At 37.4% G+C, this 22773-nt stretch overlaps 4 protein-coding genes and 1 long non-coding RNA gene across 7 annotated transcripts in view; 4 read left to right on the forward strand and 1 right to left on the reverse strand.

The window, feature by feature from the left end:
• The window catches only part of LOC121962410 (urea transporter 1), a 91512-nt gene extending 69224 nt beyond the window's left edge, over positions 1-22288 (reverse strand). The window contains exon 1 of the mRNA XM_042512665.2: positions 21992-22288. The gene's annotated coding sequence lies outside the window, so the exon portion shown is untranslated. The remainder of the gene's footprint in view (positions 1-21991) is intronic.
• LOC148185634 (uncharacterized) lies at positions 571-2514 on the forward strand. Of its 2 annotated transcripts, none has more exons than XM_088073937.1 (4): positions 571-677; positions 815-923; positions 1376-1429; positions 1612-2514. In XM_088073937.1, exons 2-4 carry the CDS (start codon positions 822-824, stop codon positions 1885-1887), a joined length of 432 nt encoding a protein of 143 aa, XP_087930063.1. In that variant the 5' UTR covers positions 571-677; positions 815-821; the 3' UTR covers positions 1888-2514. The 2 variants fall into 2 exon arrangements, with proteins under 2 accessions (XP_087930063.1, XP_087930064.1); XM_088073938.1 differs by having other exon boundaries at positions 632-677; positions 820-923.
• LOC148185635 (uncharacterized) lies at positions 4066-6001 on the forward strand. 2 transcript variants are annotated; one of them, XM_088073587.1, is made up of 4 exons: positions 4066-4194; positions 4332-4440; positions 4879-4932; positions 5115-6001. In XM_088073587.1, exons 2-4 carry the CDS (start codon positions 4339-4341, stop codon positions 5367-5369), a joined length of 411 nt encoding a protein of 136 aa, XP_087929713.1. In that variant the 5' UTR covers positions 4066-4194; positions 4332-4338; the 3' UTR covers positions 5370-6001. The 2 variants fall into 2 exon arrangements, with proteins under 2 accessions (XP_087929713.1, XP_087929714.1); XM_088073588.1 differs by having other exon boundaries at positions 4146-4194; positions 4337-4440.
• Positions 7662-9933, forward strand: LOC121962293 (uncharacterized). Its single transcript, XR_006107121.2, has 4 exons — positions 7662-7919; positions 8038-8158; positions 8366-8419; positions 8594-9933. It is a non-coding gene; the product is annotated as an uncharacterized LOC121962293 (long non-coding RNA).
• LOC121962478 (carbohydrate sulfotransferase 12-like) lies at positions 14249-18401 on the forward strand. Its single transcript, XM_088074028.1, has 5 exons — positions 14249-14258; positions 15414-15577; positions 15707-15850; positions 15926-16230; positions 17903-18401. The coding sequence occupies exons 1-5, from the start codon at positions 14249-14251 to the stop codon at positions 18141-18143; spliced, it is 864 nt and encodes a 287-aa protein (XP_087930154.1). The 3' UTR covers positions 18144-18401.
• Positions 22289-22773: the final 485 nt, after the last annotated feature.

Genomic DNA, 22773 nt, shown 5'->3' on the forward strand with positions numbered 1-22773 from the left:
AAAACACACCTGTAGATACAGGTGCATGCATAGTTGAGTTGAGGTGAAAAAAGTAACATTTGGTATAAAAGATCAAGTGACTGAAAGAAAACTATTGAAAATTTCTCATGAAGTGAAAGTGAACAGGTTCTCCAAGGAAGATCAACAGCTTTGACGCTTTCCACGATCCCCAGCACACATAATGTGTAATATCCTTTCATCTCAACTGATGGTTTCTTTAGTTGGTTACAAGGATTTAACACACGACAATTTATTGATTAAAGTATTTTTTAACATAATTCACATCAATTTACTGTCTGTCCCAGTATCAAAGAATTGTTCAATAAATTAGAATAAATCAGGTGACCACTTTTTTTTTACCATCAATTTCAGCTTCAGATTTTTAATAGACTATACAACATATTTTTGCTCAGTTTTGTACTGATTTGTTGTCTGTTGTGTGTCTCACAGCATGTACCTACACCAATGCTGGTAGGGACTGTCAAACTGACAAACGCAATTTCTGTGAAATTGAAACTTAAGAGATGGTCTGACATAGCACATGCGGGCGCGCGCGCACACACACACACAGGTAAGTTGTGCAGTTAGCCAGGTGACACCAGGAGTATATATAAAGCATTTTGTGGTGTGTCATCTCATCATTTTTACAGCCACTCTACATCAATCTACATCAAAAGGTAAGATCAGAAACTTAAAATCACCACCAGGTGGTTTATGTTGTCAACATTATAACACTGAAATTTTACAAATTCAGAAAAAATGTTTTAATGTTTTTAATTCTTCATTGACTCTTTTCCCTATAATTATCATCTAGAACAGCCATGGCAGCAGCAGCCGTTCCGAGGAGCAGAAGCCTGTATTTCCTCTTCACTCTGATGTGTCTGGTTTGCCTTGCAAGTTCACTGATGGACAAGAACAATCTGGTGAATAAGCTGCTCATATTTATTTGCAAGTCCACATCTATTGTGAGCCATTGAATTAGCTTTTGCCTGGGTCTGTTGAAGGTGGCAGTGCTTGTTTGGCTACGTAGGAGCAGTGAGAGCTGGCACTAAAGGAGTGGCTCTGGGACGCCAGAGATCACTGCTTAGCCTCCTGGAGGTGTTGTGGGACTAACTAGGTGAAACACTGATCAAAGGAGGTTCCCACTGATAACTATATTTAAGCCACAACAGCTGATAAGTGATCCTCGGATCTTTACTGAGGGCTTATCTTCTGGAGCACAAGTTTGTGTTTAGTTGAACTTGAATAACTTCTTATTAATTAATTAATCTATTTATTCATTTAAACTGCAGTCAAGTGTGCTAATGTGTGCAATATTAGAGCTGTTTCTACCTACACAAGTAACTAAATGTTGATTTTAATGCTGGTTTTTCAGAAAAATATGAAAGAAAACCTTCAGAAACTTCAACAAAAACTGGACAAAGCGAAGGTGAGTCAGTCCGTCAGATTCAATGTTGTTCACATGCTCACATACTGTTGCACTGGATTAACTTCAGTGATAGAGTACTCTGACAGGGTGAGAGAACTGTGACTCGTTCTCAAGTGACTTTGACTAACATAGCAAACTGAGATGTTGCCATGTGATGAAGTGGTTTTATTTTTCCCCATTAGGCACTAAGGGTCATCAGCTCAGAACTCTTAAGTCGATATAAGAGATTCATGGACGAAATGATGGCGTATCTGAAGGAAAGCTCAGAAGAATCACCTGATGACTTTCTGCCACTGGCAGGATTTATGGAGTCCACAAGGGGCTGGATGGAGAACGCAAGGACCTTTGTAGGTGGCTTAAATGAGGAGACAGATGCAAGTATTGAAGAGTCTGAACAGGAACTGGAGAAAATGAAGAACTTAATCGCAGCCATAGAGGAGTATCAAGCTGAATTGTAACTTCCATGTCAATCAGTGCCAGTGTCTCTGATATTTGCAGCTATTATATCTGTTAAGTTTCTCTTTCCTACTGTGCAGCTTGATTTTAATGTTTCTATACACTGGCACTGAAATCTGTTTACTTGTTTGACATTAAACAGGGCGATAGTGAGCACAGGGATGTGATGTGTTGATATCCTGGCAACCTTTCAAGTGCAAGATACATGGACTCTGTAATGGTTTTGTGTCTCTTTGGGGTAATTTTGTTTTTTCTATGTCTCTTTGTGGTTGTTTTGCTGACATTTGTAGTTATTTTGTGTCTCTTTGCAGTTCCTTTACATGTCTTTGTTGTCATTTTGTGTCTCTTTCTGGTTGATACACATTAATTTGGGTGACATTTTGCAGCTGAAGGCCATGGAGGACACTCAGGGTCCCTGGCCTGTGCCCAGTAGGCCTGTTCAGTAATCCATCTATGCTTCTGCTGAGCTGAATTATTAAGGAGGATAACTCAAGTCAATTGTTTTTATTTTCCTAAGTCTGTATTCCTAAACCATGATTAATTTAGTTTGGGTAATAAGTGTTGTGATTGTACTATAAGTATAACATTTAACAAAAGTGAGAAACCAAAATAAATTCAGTACATGGAAATTTGAGTCATCTCATGTCTTCTTTTCTTGCAAATTTCAAATATCAGGTCCAGACTTCTGATAAAGGTATGCTCTGTGTAGAAGCGGTGTCATAGCTGATAAGGCTGATAACATAACAGCCAAGAGAATCATTATTAATTTAATTTTTTAATCAAACTTGTTATACAAACAAGCAACCTGCCAGACTCTAACCTAGTTTGAGAAAAATTACTGGAACCCCTCTAAAACACTGCTCTTCTGGATTGAGCACCGTTTACATAAATGTGATGTCCGCTAGAGTTACGGCAGGTTTTTACTGATATATCTTGTTTACAAGAAAATGGAACAATCTGCATAAGGACTAACTGACAAGTGCTAATTTCTTAAGAAGTAAAAGGAAAAGTCAGAGGATGGGCAGGGATACTTCAGTACTAATATGCTACAGTACAGCATTGATTGTAAAAGACAGACAGATGGATAGATGTTGCTAACTATGACATTTACATCATTTGCTGTCACATTGTTTAAAACTGAATTCTAACTCATTGTTAAATAAGGCCTCCACTACATTTAATGTTGTTTCACAAAAAGTAATGCTTATATATTGCACAATTTTGCTCTGGCTTGTTTTCGAGGAGTGTGCATCAACTCCCGATGTTGGGATTTTCTGTAAAGTGAAACTGTCACATACCATTTCTGTGAAAGTAAAGACTAAGAGGAAGTGTCAGGAAGATACAGAGGAATAACCTCTCCTACATGCACAAACACGCTGATAGAAACGGTTACAAAACACACACTTACAAATATGGATGCATGCACAGTTGAGGTGTGCCATGGTCGAGGTGAAACCAGGATAAATTACGTCATCTGACTGAAATACAACAAGTGTCTACATCTCATGAAGTGAAAGAGAAAAGATTTTCTGAGAAAGATTAAGAGTTAGTGTCAGGTAGTTACAAAGGAATAACTTGTCCTGCTTGTACAAACACACTCTTATAAATAATTACAAAACACACCTGTAGATACAGGTGCATGCATAGTTGAGTTGAGGTGAAAAAAGTAACATCTGGTATAAAAGATCAAGTGACTGAAAGAAAACAATTGAAAATTTCTCATGAAGTGAAAGTGAACAGGTTCTCCAAGGAAGATCAACAGCTTTGACGCTTTCCACGATCCCCAGCACACATAATGTGTAATATCCTTTCATCTCAACTGATGGTTTCTTTCCTCCCTAGTTTCTTTAGTTGGTTACAAGGATTTAACACACGACAATTTATTGATTAAAGTATTTTTTAACATAATTCACATCAATTTACTGTCTGTCCCAGTATCAAAGAATTGTTCAATAAATTAGAATAAATCAGGTGACCACTTTTTTTTTACCATCAATTTCAGCTTCAGATTTTTAATAGACTATACAACATATTTTTGCTCAGTTTTGTACTGATTTGTTGTCTGTTGTGTGTCTCACAGCATGTACCTACACCAATGCTGGTAGGGACTGTCAAACTGACAAAAGCAATTTCTGTGAAATTGAAACTTAAGAGATGGTCTGACATAGCATGTGCGGGCGCGCGCGCACACACACACACACAGGTAAGTTGTGCAGTTAGCCAGGTGACACCAGGAGTATATATAAAGCAGTCTGTGGTGTGTCATCTCATCATTTTTACAGCAACTCTACATCAATCTACATCAAAAGGTAAGATCAGAAACTTAAAATCACCACCAGGTGGTTTATGTTGTCAACATTATAACACTGAAATTTTACAAATTCAGAAAAAATGTTTTAATGTTTTTAATTCTTCATTGACTCTTTTCCCTATAATTATCATCTAGAACAGCCATGGCAGCAGCAGCCGTTCCGAGGAGCAGAAGCCTGTATTTCCTCTTCACTCTGATGTGTCTGGTTTGCCTTGCAAGTTCACTGATGGACAAGAACAATCTGGTGAATAAGCTGCTCATATTTATTTGCAAGTCCACATCTATTGTGAGCCATTGAATTAGCTTTTGCCTGGGTCTGTTGAAGGTGGCAGTGCTGTTTTGGCTACGTAGGAGCAGTGAGAGCTGGCACTAAAGGAGTGGCTCTGGGACGCCAGAGATCACTGCTTAGCCTCCTGGAGGTGTGGGACTAACTAGGTGAAACACTGATCAAAGGAGGTTCCCACTGATAACTATATTTAAGCCACAACAGCTGATAAGGGATCCTAGGATCTTTACTGAGGGCTTATCTTCTGGAGCACAAGTTTGTGTTTAGTTGAACTTGAATAACTTCTTATTAATTAATTAATTAATCTATTTATTCATTTAAACTGCAGTCAAGTGTGCTAATGTGTGCTAAACCTACACAAGTAACTAAATGTTGATTTTAATGCTGTTTTTTCAGAAAAATATAAAAGAAAACCTTCAGAAACTTCAACAAGATCTGGACAAAGCGAAGGTGAGTCAGTCCGTCAGTTTCAATGTTGTTCACATGCTCACATACTGTTGCACTGGATTAACTTCAGTGATAGAGTACTCTGACAGGGTGAGAGAACTGTGACTCGTTCTCAAGTGACTTTGACTAACATAGCAAACTGAGATGATGCAGTGTGATGAAGTGGTTTTATTTTTCCCCATTAGGCACTAAGGGCCCGCAGCTCAGACCTCCTTAGTCAATTTGATAGATTCATGGACAAAATGATGGTGTATCCGAAGAAAAGCTCAGAAGAATCACCTGATGACTTTCTGCTACTGGCAGGAATTATTGAGTCCACAAGGGGCTTTGTAGGTGGCTTAAATGAGGAGACAGATGCAAGTATTGAAAAGTCTGAACAGGAACTGGAGAAAATGAAGAACTCAATCGCAGCCATAGAGGAGTATCAAGCTGAATTGTAACTTCCATGTCAATCAGTGCCAGTGTCTCTGATATTTGCAGCTATTATATCTGTTAAGTTTCTCTTTCCTACTGTGCAGCTTGATTTTAATGTTTCTATACACTGGCACTGAAATCTGTTTACTTGTTTGACATTAAACAGGGCGATAGTGAGCACAGGGATGTGATGTGTTGATATCCTGGCAACCTTTCAAGTGCAAGATACATGGACTCTGTAATGGTTTTGTGTCTCTTTGGGGTAATTTTGTTTTTTCTATGTCTCTTTGTGGTTGTTTTGCTGACATTTGTAGTTATTTTGTGTCTCTTTGCAGTTCCTTTACATGTCTTTGTTGTCATTTTGTGTCTCTTTCTGGTTGATACACATTAATTTGGGTGACATTTTGCAGCTGAAGGCCATGGAGGACACTCAGGGTCCCTGGCCTGTGCCCAGTAGGCCTGTTCAGTAATCCATCTATGCTTCTGCTGAGCTGAATTATTAAGGAGGATAACTCAAGTCAATTGTTTTTATTTTCCTAAGTCTGTATTCCTAAACCATGATTAATTTAGTTTGGGTAATAAGTGTTGTGATTGTACTATAAGTATAACATTTAACAAAAGTGAGAAACCAAAATAAATTCAATACATGGAAATTTGAGTCATCTCATGTCTTCTTTTCTTGCAAATTTCAAATATCAGGTCCAGACTTCTGATAAAGGTATGCTCTGTGTAGAAGTGGTGTCATAGCTGATAAGGCTGATAACATAACAGCCAAGAGAATCATTATTAATTTAATTTTTTAATCAAACTTGTTATACAAACAAGCAACCTGCCAGACTCTAACCTAGTTTGAGAAAAATTACTGGAACCCCTCTAAAACACTGCTCTTCTGGATTGAGCACCGTTTACATAAATGTGATGTCCGCTAGAGTTACGGCAGGTTTTTACTGATATATCTTGTTTACAAGAAAATGGAACAATCTGCATAAGGACTAACTGACAAGTGCTAATTTCTTAAGAAGTAAAAGGAAAAGTCAGAGGATGGGCAGGGATACTTCAGTACTAATATGCTATAGTACAGCATTGATTGTAAAAGACAGACAGATGGATAGATGTTGCTAACTATGACATTTACATCATTTGCTGTCACATTGTTTAAAACTGAACTCTAACTCATTGTTAAATAAGGCCTCCACTACATTTAATGTTGTTTCACAAAAAGTAATGCTTATATATTGCACAATTTTGCTCTGGCTTGTTTTCGAGGAGTGTGCATCAACTCCCGATGTTGGGATTTTCTGTAAAGTGAAACCGTCACATACCATTTCTGTGAAAGTGAAGCCTAAGAGGAAGTGTCAGGAAGATACAGCGGAATAACCTCTCCTACACGAACAAACACGCTGCTAGAACCGGTTACAAAACACACACTTACAAATATGGATGCATGCACAGTTGAGGTGTGCCATGGTCGAGGTGAAACCACGATAAATTACGTCAACTGACTGAAATACAACAAGTGTCTACATCTCATGAAGTGAAAGAGAAAAGATTTTCTGAGAAAGATTAACAGCTTTGGGGTTTACAAACATGCTCCTATAAAAATTCCAACCCCTATAGATACAGATGCAAGGTGGCAAGGCGAGGTGATACGAGGAACTTTTGCTAGAAAAGGTCAACTGATTGCAAGAGAACATTTGATAAATTCTCATAAAGTCAAAAAGAGCAGAATTTCAGAGGCAGATCAATAGCTTTGGGGTTTTCTATGACTCTTGTGTGTATTTTGTGTAATATTCTTTAATTCCACCTGATGGTTTTCTTTCCTTCTCTATTTTTTCAGTTGGTTGCAAAGTTTTTGCAGACATAACATTTAATTGATTAAATTGTTTCTCACCTGGCAACAGATGAGAAAAATGTTTACACAAACATAATTTGCTATCTGTCACAGTATCACAGAATTCTTCAGATAACACAAAATAAATCAGGTGACCAAAACATTTTTCTAGTAGGCCTCCATCGATTTCATCTTTACTTTTATAATGTATTGTGCTACTTATTTTTGTGTGTACTGTGGTAGAAAAATTGCATTTTGTACTCTGTTGCAATGAAACAATGACACCTTGTCCTCTGATGAAACTTTTTTTCTTTTCTTATCTGGAATTGCCTGATATAACTGTGAGGAGTTTAACTTGTAGCTGCTTTCTTTTTTCTCGACAGCCTTGAATAGCTTGAGTGCACTCAGAATGTTTCACACACACGCACACGTACACACGCACACACACGCGCACACGCACACACACAGAGAGAGAGAGAGAGACACACCCTGTTTCTGCCTCCTTCATCCCCTCCATCAGAGTCTGTTAGTCTGCAGCTACATCCTGTTGTGACTGTACATTTATCCTTTTTGCAAAAAAGCTCCTACTTAAATGAAGAATTTGAATTTCGACCACAGTACCCTAGCAGATATTGGTATCTTCCTGTGGTTTCAAACTGTACATTAACAGTTCTGCGGAAGTGAAACTAAAAGTGTTGTCTCATTTTTTTTTTTTACAGCAGCTCTCCTTCAATCTACATCAGAGGTAAGATCAGACACTTTAACTCACTATTAGATGGTTTATGCTGTAAACATTTAAATATTACTGTTTTACAAATTTTCAATCCATCCTCAACCCCTTATGCTCTATAATTGTTATCTAGAATAGCGATGGCAGCAGCAGCCATTTCAAGAAGCAGAGTAGTGGCTGGTGGCCTGTGTTTCCTCTTCACTCTTCTGTGTCTGCTTTGCCTCGCAACTTCACACACAGACAACAACAAACTGGTTAGTTGTTGCTAACTCTGCCTCTGCTACATAAAACAATTTTAACATTTATTTGCAATCACTAAGCCATTTTGAGTTATCTCAAGGAAACTTACTGCTAGCATTTGCTTATTTGTTTTTGACCTGATGTCGTCTATGCTGTGCACAATGTTAGAGCTCTTTATACTCACGCATAACTGCATGTTGATTTTCATGCTGGTTTTGTAGGAAACTATCAAGGAAAACATTAGGATAATTCAACAAAGGCTGGACAAATTAAAGGTAAGTCAGTCTGCTAGTTTGCATGTCGTTCATATGCATTGAAGCAATTTCAGTGATAGAATATTCTGAGAGAGCTGTAACTTGTTCACAAGTGACTTCATGTAGGACAGTGGATAGAACAAAGCAAACTGAGCAATCGCCATGTGATGAAAAGGTTTTGTTTTTCCAAATTAGGTACAAAAGGCCACCATTTCAGGGATCTGGCATGGATATATAAGATTTGTCGATCCAATGATGGCACATCTGAAGGAAGCTTCAGAAGGATCCCCTGATGACTCTTTTATAGAGGAATATATAGAGAAAGTCAAGGGCTTGATGGAGAAAACTACAATTTTTGTAGATGGGCAGAATGAGAAGATGGATGCAGAGATAAAGAAAACCGAACAGGAAGTGGAGACAATGAAGAAAATGATCAAAGCCTTTGAGGAGTATCGAGTTGAATTGTAACTTTGATGTCAATCAGTGCCTCTATCTCGGATATTTGAAACTATTGCATCTGTTAAGTGTCTCTTTCTCATTGCGCAGCTTCATTTTAATGTTTACATGCACTGGCTCTGAAATTATGACTTCATTTTAATTGTTTGAGATAAAATAGGATAAAACTATTTGTTTTCACATTTTTCTTGCAAAGATAGAAATGGTACTACAAAGTAGAATGTTCAATCTACATTCATTCGGCTATTTTTTAACATATACAATGGATATTTGGAAAATGTGCCAGACTTGCTAAAGGGCAGCTTCAGTATTTTTCAATGTGGCTCCCATCTCCCATTGACTTTGTGTCCAAGAGACTAGTTGGAACAACAGTTTTGGAAACTGGGCTAGCACTGAGCAATAGCGCTACAGTTGGCAGCGGCAAAACACGGTGCAATAAAGTGCTTGTTTTTGCCACTGACAGGCTTACATTATTAGAAATATCTGACAATATGATGGACAGGATCGCTACAGAGATAGACCTTTTTGTCAAACAATATGATCTTTTTTGTTTGATCAAAAACAGCCCCAACATAGCTATTCCCAAATTCCATTAAATAAGCAGTCCTTTTAGCGTGTATAGAGCGAGCATATTTTCACATTTAGTTTTGGTGAATTAAGTGTTTATTTAAAAAAGTCCACAGTTGACAATGGTTGGAGCAGTAGAAGGAAGAATATAAACATTTTTTGTTAGTAATATTTTGTTTCTGTCGCCATTGAACAAAATGTGTTTTACAAAGCTGAAATGTTGTAAGCTAAAATGTAATGTTTATTTAGTTGGAGTCTGGTCTATCTGTAGAGATGAGAGACACAGAGTAACACTATAAGTCTGTCCGTGGCAAAAACAAGCCCTTTTAAAGGCCGTAAACTGAGGATGTGTAATTATTGCACGGATTTCAAAAAACCTGCACAAAAAAACATGGGAAAATAGGGTCCAGGTTGAAAAATACCAAAGTCACACTTTATGAAATCACAAAATTCAGTTATTGCATGTGTAATTCATATTATGTGGTCAACACAAATAAACTCAATAAATGGGACCTATTGTTGTTTGATGCCTTCTTCTTGCAGTCCTTGTAACTTGAGTTCTAATTAAAAAAAATATGTCCTCTGTATAGATGATACTGAGTTGGTAAGTTAGCTTCTCTGTTGCTTCTAAGAAAGGCTGTACTCCAAATCAGATAAGGATTTTTTAGTCTTATCATTTTAAATATCTCCTCTCATTGGGATCAGTGGTGATGTGTTTGTGGAAATCGAGCCTTGTATAATGATAGTTTGTGTGATTAAATGGTAAAGAATTAATTATAACATAAAACCAGAAGATCTGACCGTCTTTGCAGCATTAGGTGTTTGGTTCAACTTTCAGACTTTTGCAAAAGTGTTTTTAACCACATTTAATTTTGTGCAGCCTCTTTCATGACCTAATTATATGTGACAAATATAGAGGTAGATTTTATGTGACTACTAAAGGATCATAGACTATTTGCAGGAGCAAATAACAAATGTGCCTGTGATATTGGAGCTGTGTTTGATGAACTGCTTTCTTTTTTGAACTTGCAGCCAACGCATGGCTGGTGGGCTGTGTATAAACTCACGAAACTCCATCTGAACCCTTAGATCATCACTACGGTTTTACTAATATCAAATATTATATTAACAATGATACTATTATATGTATGTCTGACTCATTTAGGACAGCAAATCCCATAAAGGCTTTATGTGTGTTGCTTATTCTCCGAATAGGGAGGTTCCCCAAAGAGGATTACACTGGGATGGATGAGTGAAGCACAGTTCTTATGTCTCATTAATCACAACTTATAGATGTATATTGGACAAAGAATTGTTCATTGACCAACTGTATATAAGACACTTTTGTTGAACTGCCCTTCACTGACTCCTGTGCAGACTCCTCTTGTCTCTGTATCGGACTTGATCATCTTGCAAGAAGACTGAATACACTAAAATAAATACGAATATTGTCTGATTAGTCGTTCAGTCGTTCATTAGTTGTTCAGATTTCCACTACAAATGTAAAATCAGTATCCTGCGGTGTTGCTAATGCAAATGTCTTGATGTATTTGTATATGGTTAATGGGTTAGCCACACCCTCATGCGTCTATAAAAGCTGCTTCCTTTGTGAAACCACATTCCTGGTTTTGACAAGGCGGGAGGTTGATTTACTGAAATGTGTTAGGATAAGATTTCTGCCTACTAAAGCTCGGGTATGCAGGTGTGTTTTGGTGTCATTTGGCAGAAATCTCATTATAAACTTTGCCCACGTAATTCAAGTGGACTGAAAGAACACTAGACTTCAGCACCTCCTCTTGGCTCTGTTATCAGTCTTTAGAAAATCTAGGCCTGGATGGGGCACTTTGGCCTATCACAGGTCATGTTAGAGAGAGGGCGCTCCTATTGGCTGTTCTACAATTGCAGATCTGTGTACACGTCCCTTTTGTGAAAGCCTGATTCAGTGGGGGAAAATCCCCCACTGAAAAAGTTTTCTATTTCAGCTTTGGTAACAACTGCCTACACTGAAAGGCAACCCAAAAAAGGAGAGACGCTTACGCTGTACAGTACATATCTTGTTATGACTGTGTGGTGACCTGTACATGTGCAGTAAAAAAACTACACTCTTAGACGCTCCAGAGACAAACAGTTTCTTCAGAGACATCATAGGAATACAGGTGAGGTCGGAAACTATGTCCTGTAAGACTGTATATGTCCTGTAGGTATGTGTAAATACTGCATCGGAAAATTTGGATGGCTGTAGTTCATTTACACTGTTGAAGTCAAGTCAATTTAATTTATATGGTCTAATATCACAAGGAGCGTCAGGCAAAGTCAGGAGTGACCAAAATTAGAATAGTCCATCCTCTGGTGATGATAATTACTTATTTTTAAAATTTTTGGCTATCCCTCCAATTGGGCAGGGTAAAACAAAATGCAGGAAATGTTTATCTCTTAAGTTTATGTCCGACACATTATCTCCGACATAAGAGAAATAATATTTCATAGATAATGTTTTGTTAACAGAAGATAATGGGCCTCATGCCAGAAAAGATCTATGAACAAATGTTTTCGTATTTTTTGCTGTTTTCCTGGGTAAGAGAAAATTTTTTGACTGGTAGACAGCATGCCGACCAAGATAAGAGAAAAACACCTTGTTTTTGCAGACCACAAATTGTTGCCCAGCACAAGGAAAAATAAACTTAACACATGAGTACCATTTGAAAAATGCATGATTATCATAAAATCAGAGTTAGTTACTCAAAAATTATATTTCAGGGTAATTACAATGACTGAATTATTACATTTCAGGGCAAAAGAAAACTTTACTTGACCCACTGATTCCAATTACTGCAATTTCAGTAACTGTGTATCCCTCTGCTGACCTTTGATGGACTCTAAGTACATTTAGTCAAGTACTGTACTTAAGTACAAATTTGAGGAACTTTTATTTTACTTGAGTGTTTAAATCTTATGCCACTTTTCCCCTTTACTCCACCAAGTCATTTTTCATGCAAAAACATTTCATGGTTCCAGCTTCTCAAATATGAGGACTTGCTGCTTTTCCTTTTAATTATTGCAATTCTTCTGTTTTTTATGACAAACTTTTTTGCAGTTTTGTAGTTTTAATACTTTAATACATTTCCCTGGTTGTACTTACAAACATGCGGTAAAAGTTTGAATGCAGTGCTTTTAATAGTAACAGAGTATTTTTATGCTGTGGATTTAGTACTTTGTTTTAGGCTTAGGCTGCTGACATGGTGGATGTTTTTTCATTGCTTGATTTTTTATTTTCCTGTAACACCAGTATCGGCATTCTGGAAAATCACATTTACTTTAAGTTTATTTCCCAGTATGTCAATTGCACTAATACAAAAGCTGTTCATCTTCCAGCCTTTGTTTGGGGGCATCTCTCCAGTCTTGGCCATGTTTCAGAGTCTTTGCACACTGTGCAAAACCTCCCCTTATATAGTGTTTAGAGGGTGTTACATATACTAATAATATGTGACTTATGATCAAGTAGAATTCATCACTGAGTACACTTGGCTTGGAGCAAAGCTGTATGATTAAGAATACTTTATGCATATGGAGTTAACTTCTTTATTTTCTCTTCACAGAAAATTAAAATAAAATATGCGAGAAATTTAAGAGAATGGTGCTGCAGGAGTGCCAATATCTCGTACGTCTGAGATAAGCTCATGTTTTGGCCAACATTACCCAAATTGTGTTTGCTTTGATACGCAGGGCTTCCGAACAAAATTGTCAAAATATTTCTTTTGACCAATGCACAAGACCAGCAATGCATTCAGACATCAACAAAACAATATAACATATATAAAGTCTGCATTTGACCGTGCATTTTCATGAAATAAAGAGACCACTGACATGCCTTTATTTTCTAAAGGCTGTGACACATCAAGCCGACATCCAAGACCTAGCTGCGACAAAAGTCCTCTGCTGCGTTTTCCTAATGTCGCTGTGTGTCTCAGCAAAAAAGTTGCAGAGGAACACAACAAACCGACGGCCAACAAGCACATATCTTCTGCACCTGCAGAAGAGGAGATACCCCTCCATACCAGCTAACAGCCAATCAGAGCAATTTCATTCTCAGACGGGCTCCACCTACCGCCACCGATTTAACCATGCTACATCAGCTGAAAAAAGCCAATGACGGAAAACAGTGCTGGACACACCATGTCAACAAGGGCCTCTTCCTCTTACCGTCGCCCAACCTGGGCGGACAGTCGACTGTTGGTTTGGTGTGTCATGGCCTTAAAATCATTTTTCACCTGCAAATTTTGTTACTACTGTACTGAATTACCTCAAAAATGTGAGCTCATAGACACTGGCTATTGTACAAAACCTTACAGTGCAAACAATGATGATATGTATGTCTACTATTTATTCTACTTTTATTTATTTATTTTTCTGCTTTTATATTCTATCTATAGCACTCATTTTATGACCATGAAGTATCGTTGTGCTCGATGTGCTATGTTCTTTACTCTTTTTTTTTCTTTTCTCCTCTTCTTTTCTTCCTCTACTTCTTTCTCTCCATTTTCTATATATTTTCTTTCATTTTTCTCATTGAAAATCAATAAACATATTTCCAAAAAAAAAAAAAAAAATTTTTTAAAAATTAATTAAATAGGCAAGAAGGTGTGGTTTAATTGTACAGCTGGGTAAAAATGTCCTGAGTCAATATTGTCTCTTGCACCCTTCTATTGATATGTCAAATTGGTTTGCTCTGTTGACATTATGGTCATTACAGTGTACTTGTACAGTAAAGACATGTTTCTCAAGGCTCAGGTACTGATCAGTATTTTTCTCTCAGATCATCAGACAACTATGGCGGAAGGTAAGATGTGATGTGATATTTAGGTTGCTCCTGCATGGTAGCATCAAAATAATGGTTGTTGTTTGTTGATTTGGTTTGATTTATTAGGTTAAAATTAGTTCATTTGTAGTACACTGAAAGGAATGAATGTGACTTCAGCTTTGATTTATTTGTGGATTTTGGAATCATGCTCAGTCATAATGTTATTAAAAACTAATACAAAACATTTTCCATCCAGTATGTCTTACAGGACAGAGTGTATGTGTAGCTTTTGTTACTGATAGTGTTTAATCGGGAAAAAAGGTATAATGGCTTTTTCTCTTCAAGGAATAATTCACCTACAAAATGATTATTTGCATGTCAATTACTCACTCCAGGGTATGTTTGAAATTATGAGCTTTGTTTTTCTTGCAAGCCTCCACAATGAATAAAGAATCCAAGAACTGAGAAATTTTGATGAATTGAAGTCACAGGCAACAAACATTAAAACTACATCAAAACATCTGTTTCTAAATTCTCACGCATCATGTGCAGTATAATCCACGTCTCATTTATCCAGTTGTACGCTCAGTACTCCCCAAACACGCATATTCCTGAAAACCCTAAATGCCATGTGGATGCATGGAAGAAAAACAATGTTTTTTTTAGAGATTCAAGGTACCACAGGGTGAGTAATAAAATATGCAAAAGATTATTTTGTGGGTCGAGTATTCTTTTCATTACTAATTTCTTGAAATGCCTTACATTCAGTGTACTTTTCTTGTTTCTGGTTCAGTGACACTGGCTACCATGAGAGCGTGCAGAAGATTCCTGCTGTTTTTCGGAATTATGGGATCTATGTTTCTCATTTACCAATGGGAAATATCACAGATAAACAAAGGTAGAATATGTATCTTTGTGTTTGTGTGTGTTTTATACTGTTCCTGGTTTGTATCCTGCTCTGGGTTGATGCTTTGTGTGTACATTTGCTAAGCTGTTTGTGAAATTAATTGTCGGTTAGATAATGGATTAGTACATGGTTGAGCAGCGGTCTCTCCCTTGATTACTTTTGTATTATTGTGGAGCTTTACCGTAAGACAAAATGTTTGGCGTTTGGCGTTTGGCTTTCACTGACACCTGAGTTAATTTAGCTCTAATCATTTTAGACATTTTTAAGATATATTCTTCTTATCACAGCAGAGGGGATCCAACAGCTGCAGGAGCTGAGAAAGCAGCAGCTGAGAGAAAAGTGTAATGCATTTACAGAGGGGAGGCACAGTTTTGAAAACATGAGTAACACGGAGCTAAGGAACCTTGTTGTGGATGACGAACACTGCATTATCTACTGTTACATTCCCAAGGTGACATGAACACACCCAGGAACTTCGGTTTCAACACAAATTTTCCAAACCTATAATCTGCACGGCTCTTTCAAAACTTATTACTTACACTGCCACCACAGGCTTTAGACCTTTAAGTCTTATTTATAGGTGGCGTCTACCAACTGGAAGAAATTTATGTTTGTCCTAAACCTGAGCGAGCCATATCAAGACCTGTTGTCCATACCTGGTGAATTGGTCCACCAGCCAGAGAAGCTCACTCACCTAAACAGCTTCCAAAGACCAGAGATAAAGGTCAGTTCATTCATCAGAGTTTGTCTTAAAGTCACAAACAGAAATGATTGATGCAGACTTATTTGTTGACTACAGGCAAAGCTGAGGCACTACACCAAATTCCTGTTTGTCCGGGACCCATTTACCCGTCTCATCTCCGCCTACCGAGACAAGTTACTGGGCTACAATGACTTCTACTATAAATACTTTGGTTGGGACATTCTGCAGCGGTATGGCAACATGGCTAATCCACCAAAGACAAAGGAGGAGGCGTTTGCATCCGGTGTGCGCCCCTCATTTCACAACTTTATTCAGTACCTGCTGGACCCGCAGACACAGAAGCAGCCCTTTGATTCCCACTGGAGGCACATGCACCACTTGTGCAACCCCTGCACTATACAGTAAGGCCACTTTAATTATTTAAGTCATACTTTCAAAAAATGGATTTCCTTTAAAGACTAAATCAAAAACTAATTGAGATCAGCCTGGGGAGGTTTATTATTTTGAAACTTTCCTTGTAAGTACATGGCGATTTAGTGTGCTTTCATAAATTAAGGCGAAATACAAAGACAATTTCAAAAACTACTGTCCATTTTGCAGCAGTTGGGGCCAAAACATCATTATTTTTAGGCTCAATCCACATGTACGGACTTTACCAGACATGCAGGCTCAGACTTTGTGGGCATGTTCCTGGAGTCTGTATGTACTGAGGGCTGTTCAAATCCACATCCTTATTCAGTCCATAAGGCACCTAAAGCAGACTTTCTGTGGACTTTTAGAGTCCACTTAGGATGCCGACATACCCAACTTCACAAATTTAACTACCCAAAATAATTTCTTGCAATATGGGCTTGCCAACTAGAAAAACTTAATACACTTAATATTAATTATTATATCTCTAAACTTAGGTTTTGGCCAATATTGACAGATTTTTTTTTTTTTTTCACCTTGCCCGGGGCTTCCATAACTATGGGATGGATAGTAATGAATTTTTTGAATGAATATTAGTCCCTAGTTATGTCACGTCCATATTATGAATGCGTAAACCAATTACTGTATTAAAACATTACTTGAATCATTTAGGCCAGAAATAATATTCAACATATATATGTAAAAGAAGCTCTGTGGCTGAAACATTAAGCCAGTTGGCAAGTGCCAAAAACTGCAGTTCCTTGAATGACTACTTGAGGTTTGCTCAAAAGCGAAATCCTCAAACACCATATTAAAATGCACAACTTTACAGCAGAAATAAACATGTTTACAGCCCGGTGCAAAAAAAAAGTTTTTGTCTAAATTGTATGGGGTTGAATTTTAATATAACCTGTTTAAATTTTAGTATGGGCAAAAGTTAAACAACGTAAGGGGCTGGGTCACTTAAGTGACACGCTACCTGTGAGGTGTCACCACAGTCTGTGAGTCAAATCCAACCCTCCCTCCTTTACAGCTTTCATCCAAATATGGTCATGTCCAGCTTCAAGAAACCAAGATGGTGACAGCCAAAATGCCAGACTCTAGGCTTCAAAACAGCTGTCCACAAACCAGTGGTTTACATCACAATAGCAACGCTCATTAATTATACACTTGATGCAGTGTTATGCCAAAAATATAGACAGAAAAGCAACAATAGCTCCTCCAATGTCAGTAATACCCAGTTTATTTAGTCATAGCCTGGTCCTCATTTCCACAGCAACCAGGGAAACAGACTTGAGGCCTGTCTGTCAGCGGCTTTATAGCCTTGCAGTCTTGTCATGTCACTGTATAACAGAAGGCTGCAGCTTGGTCCACAAGTCCAGACGGTGGACATTTGGGCCGAGCCAAGTACCTTGAGTGAGTCACACTACAGAGACCCATTTCCCATATTGCTACTTGATCCCGGGCTCGAAAGAAATCTGCAAAACTCCTTGATAGGCTGAATCATGCTTCTAATGATTTAAATGCATTGATCTCAATGTGTAAAATTATTGGAAGGCCCCTTTGAACATCCACAAACTACGAGCTTCTCTAATTTTAACGAAAAAACAACGCTTATTCCAGCTGCAGTTTGACACTGTTTTTTTTTTTTTTAACCTTTAGGTATGACTTCATTGGACATCAGGAGACTTTACAGCAGGACACTGAACAGCTGCTGAAGATGTTAAAGCTGCAGGATGACATTAAGTTCCCTCCCGTCTATAAAAACGTGACATCCTCTGCTTCTGTGTCAAGGTGGTTTAGCACAGTGCCCCTAGAGGACAGGAGGAAGCTGTATGAACTCTACGAGGAGGACTTTAGGCTTTTTGGCTACAGTAAGCCAAGTGAATTACTTGATGGTTGAGATGAAGTCATTGATTAGGGTTCAAGCACCATTGGGGCAGAAGCATATTGAGCTTGTGCTGGGTTATTAGTTGGATAGTTCATTTGTCATTACAGCATATAACATAGGGCTGCATGATTATGGTCAAAATTTTAATCACGGTGATATTGATCAATATTGTAATCCAGACGATTATTATTCACGATTATTCATCATGTTATGGAAAACATCTTTATTTTTATTGCACTACTTTTCAACAAACAATATGTAAACAGTTTTCAGTGCAAAATGAAACTTTAAATAATCATTTTATTTTTTGTTATTTAACTTGTCAATTGTAATAAATAAAAAAAATACATAATATATAACATTTGATAATTCATCCATTGACATTCACTCCATAATGTTAGTAAAGACTACAATTCAATTACGTGTACATATTTAAATTGTATTTTTGAAGGAATGTTAGCTTTGGGCTTCATACATTCCTGGTATTTGTGTTCGTGATGTTTTTTCAGATGGTTGAACAGATAAGTTGTGTTACCCTGCGAGGCAGACACAACTCTGCTGCACTCTTTACGTATGACTACTTCTTGTTTAACATCACTTGCCCTGAATCCGAAACTGGTCCAGACAACAGATGTTGATCCCTTTCGAGGCACTAGCTCCTCACCATGATGCTCCTCTCCAGTTCCTGCTGTACTTTCTTCTCTCGACATGACTCACTCTTGTTAGTCCACAGTGTGACAAAAGGCTCCTGCCGCAGGGTGCACTCGCTTGTTATTTAGGCAGCTTAATGAAGCCTTTACCACGCGTTCGCCCCCTGGTGGTTGACTGACGACTGATTGAGAAAGCGCTTGATTAGATATGTAGCAGAGCCCGCATTTTCAATGTAAATATCGCCGACGATCAGGGTAATTTAATCGTGGCGGCCAAAATCGTGATCACGATTAAAATTCGATTAATTGTACAGCCCTAATATAACAATAGTTTTAGTCACCTTCCACGAGAAACTCCACAGTTAAAAGATTTTGCATCAGAGACTATGATCAACTATGATCAATTATTTAAAAAGCTGCACTGAGTCAAAAGCTGCAATGACCAAATATGACTCAAAATTCACATGGTGGCGCTGTAATTAATGATTATTATTAAATTTGTAATTTGTAATTGTAATTGTAATTAAATTTGATTTTCACAAGGCCATGTCCATTACACTGTTAGTCAGTTGACTTAAATTACCAAAGCACTTTGGTCACAAAACTGCTCTTTGTGGTGGAAATTACTGCATTTGAAGTGAAGGAATAAATCCCAATAAGAAAGCAGCTGTCTTTTGTATATTTATGAAAATGATAAAAGAGAATAAAGAAGGGTCTAACAGAGTCAGATCTATTTCAGCTGAAAGGGCAGAACACAAACACCAAGAGGTGCAAGCTTTCTGACCGAGAAGATCTTATTCAGTCACATATTTATAATTGAACAACACAGCGCTAGAAGAATTAGGGAGGTTACCTCCTCTAAGATAAGATATACTGAAGGAAAGACCACTTGTTTCCTTTTCCCAGCAACGGCAAGTTTCTAACTCACAACTGAAACTTCTAAGGACAGCTAGTGAGATGATTTTTACACAAGTTCATATGAGTTCACTTCAGGTTATTTCAAAGGTTAATATAATGTTATTAACAAATATAACCTAAATATAAGGTGATTTAATAAGGTTAGCCTAAAATATCAAATATATGAGAAACTGACAAAATGTTGCTTTTACATCAGAGGTTTCCAATCTACGCAGTGTCAAAGGTCAAAGTTCGACAGCCAAATAAACTTCCGATTGTAGTAAATAAATTTGACTTTAAAATCAGCAGCCAGAAGCTGCTTTTATTATTTATAGGAAGTCTTCTTGTAGACATATGCAGACACACACTTTCATTCACCATACACTCACACAAAATGCAAAACACTACAGCGGGATTGCACAAAAAGTGAAATCATCCAGCTTTGCATTTTATCACACGTGTTAATTCATATGGTTATATTTGTTCTGTTAGGGTAGATTGTAAAATATGAACGATGGAAATGAAGATACAAAAAGGAAGGGCTGAAGAAACTACTTTTATCGCTTTAGCATACTATTTCTCACAATTTGAATTGTATCTAAGAAAGGCGGCTTCATTGACAATAGAAAATGAGGACAAGAACTTGATTGCCTCTTTTTCTTCCCTCAGTGATTTGAGCAAAGACGGAGGACACACTTTTAGACCATTCATCCACTTTCTAACCTGTCAGTTAAGGGCAAAAGGAGCTATCAGGAAATATTTGGTGTGAAATAAAAAGTGCTCTCATTCACAAAAGAAACTAATCCAATAAAATGCACCAAACCATGAATCACAGGCCACTGGTTGAGCAATAAAACCTTAAAAAGTGTAAGTTACAGCAGCCGACAGGGGCTTTCACATCGCAGCTTCAGAAAACATGCGTAAATGGACAAAACACAAGCAAATTAAGAAAACATCTTTATCAGTTTGAAGACACATGCGCAGCATATGGAGAACATGCTGGGAATCCCACAATATAACAACTTAAAAAAAACCACTGCAAATACCACAACACATTAAGAACATGCACTTCAAAACACCACAAAACAATGGAAGTGTTTCCAGAGGACACTTAATAGCAATGCACACATCCAGATGCACCAGTAAGGCTAATCGAGAGAAATCATGAAAAACTATGAAGAAACACAGTGTCCTGGCCACTATAAGCACTCACAGTATTCCAGACGTGCTGATTTCAACTCACAGTATTCTGGACAGCAGGCGTTTACAGTGCTCTAAATGTTTTTTTTGCTTTTTAAAAAGCTTTTTTTTTTTAATCCCATCAAATCAAATCAAATGTCACTGAATACACTTTAACTTTGATTTCAAAACATTCACATATAGTTATTTTTTGACAGTGATCAGTCCTGTCTGGAAGAGTAACAGGAATTCTGAACTTGGTACATTTTATAATATAAGATGGAGTACATTTATAAAAGGGGAGACCTAAAACATTGTGTAACCATTTAAGATGTTTGGTTTTTTATTATAACCACCATGAACATCGTATTTTGTCAACACAGCCTTATTCATGTGACCATGGGCACACACTGAAACTCACCTGGATTTCTCTCTGATTAATGAAGTTGTTGCTTCTTGGATGGTCAAAGATTACAAGGAGGAAAAATTGATGACAAAGATATATATTTAATATGTGATGTGGTTGTATTTCAATGAATAATTTACCATAAAAGGTCAAAAATAGCGTGATGTCCAGAATACAGTGGGTGTCCATTACCATTCAAAATTGTATGTCCCAAACCTAAGCCAAAATAAAAAAAGACTCGTCATATCCAGCGCTTTTTTGAAAGGAAATGCCTCACCAGTGTTACACCACCCCTTCCTCCCTCATAAATAACGAACAGTCCCAAACCACCGAGGGAGGCGCTTGTATTAACAGGTGGGAAGCACTTTTCAACGGGGAACACATTTCGACACCTGAATAGTTGGTTTTCATCCAATTTTATTTAAGCAGTCTTTAGGTCTTTTCTTTGAGAGTATTAAAACCTAAAACCCACCGGCGGCCATCTTGCTACCGGCTTAAGCTAGCTGTAGTTGTAAGCGGTTTAGCATTGCGCATTAAAATATTAACGTTATCACGTAAGCCCACTTTAGTCAGTATGGGAATGTTACAAACCGTTAGCTCGGCTGAATTTTACATTATTCAGTCGTCCACTTTATTTAATTTTAACCATGAACACCAAAGTAGGCCACTATGCATTCAGAATTAGCGGCGGTAAAAAACGACAGAGGACAAAAAATGCTGACTCCTACCTGAATCTGAAGTTGTCCTGAGGTCCAGGTGTGTGTCCATTTCTCCATAATTTATATTCCTTTAGTCTGCAAACGACTTTTAATCCAAGTTATGGAAGTTGTGACTTGAAGTCCATTGCTAACCGCATGCTAACTTCGTTGGTGACAGGGACCGCAGCTCTGCGACATTAACCAGTTTCACGTCTTCCTTCACCGTGTTGGGTACGCTTGTTTTTGTTACCTTGCTGGCTATAAGATGAAAGTGTCCCTAAACCTTCTGTGTATTTTTTACTCCGGGACAGTCCCAGGATCAGTCAAACTCACTTAAAAAAAAAAACAAAAAAAAAACAGAACAACATCCGGTTTCAGAAAATTAAAAAAAAAAAAAAGTCTGAAAATTAAGTGACATTTCATTTATTTATATTTATATTATTTTATTATATATTATTATATATTTTTTTATTTATATTAATGTCCCCCGAAAACTACAAAACTACAAAAAAAAAAAAAACGTGTTTTTTTTTTCATTTTTGGCTTTTGAAATGAAAATCTAATAAGTAATTTTTTTTTCTTTTCCGTTTCTGAAAGTAAAATTCAAAGACCAAAAAGTACACTGACCTGTATGCGGCCACAGTTCACCTTTTAAAAAAAGAGGAGCTCATGTTCTTAAAGCTTTCCTAAGACATGAAAATAACAATGAAAGTCTCGTTTTAGGTGTCGTTCTCCTTTAACACTTTAAAAATCCCTTTTAAATAATCTGGGGTAAAAATGTTGGAACAACTTCATTTTTATGAGTAATTAAC

The sequence above is a fragment of the Plectropomus leopardus genome, chromosome 23 (assembly GCF_026936395.1).
Source record: "Plectropomus leopardus strain MGB_pleo_1.0 chromosome 23, ASM2693639v1, whole genome shotgun sequence".
NCBI lineage: Eukaryota > Metazoa > Chordata > Actinopteri > Perciformes > Serranidae > Plectropomus > Plectropomus leopardus.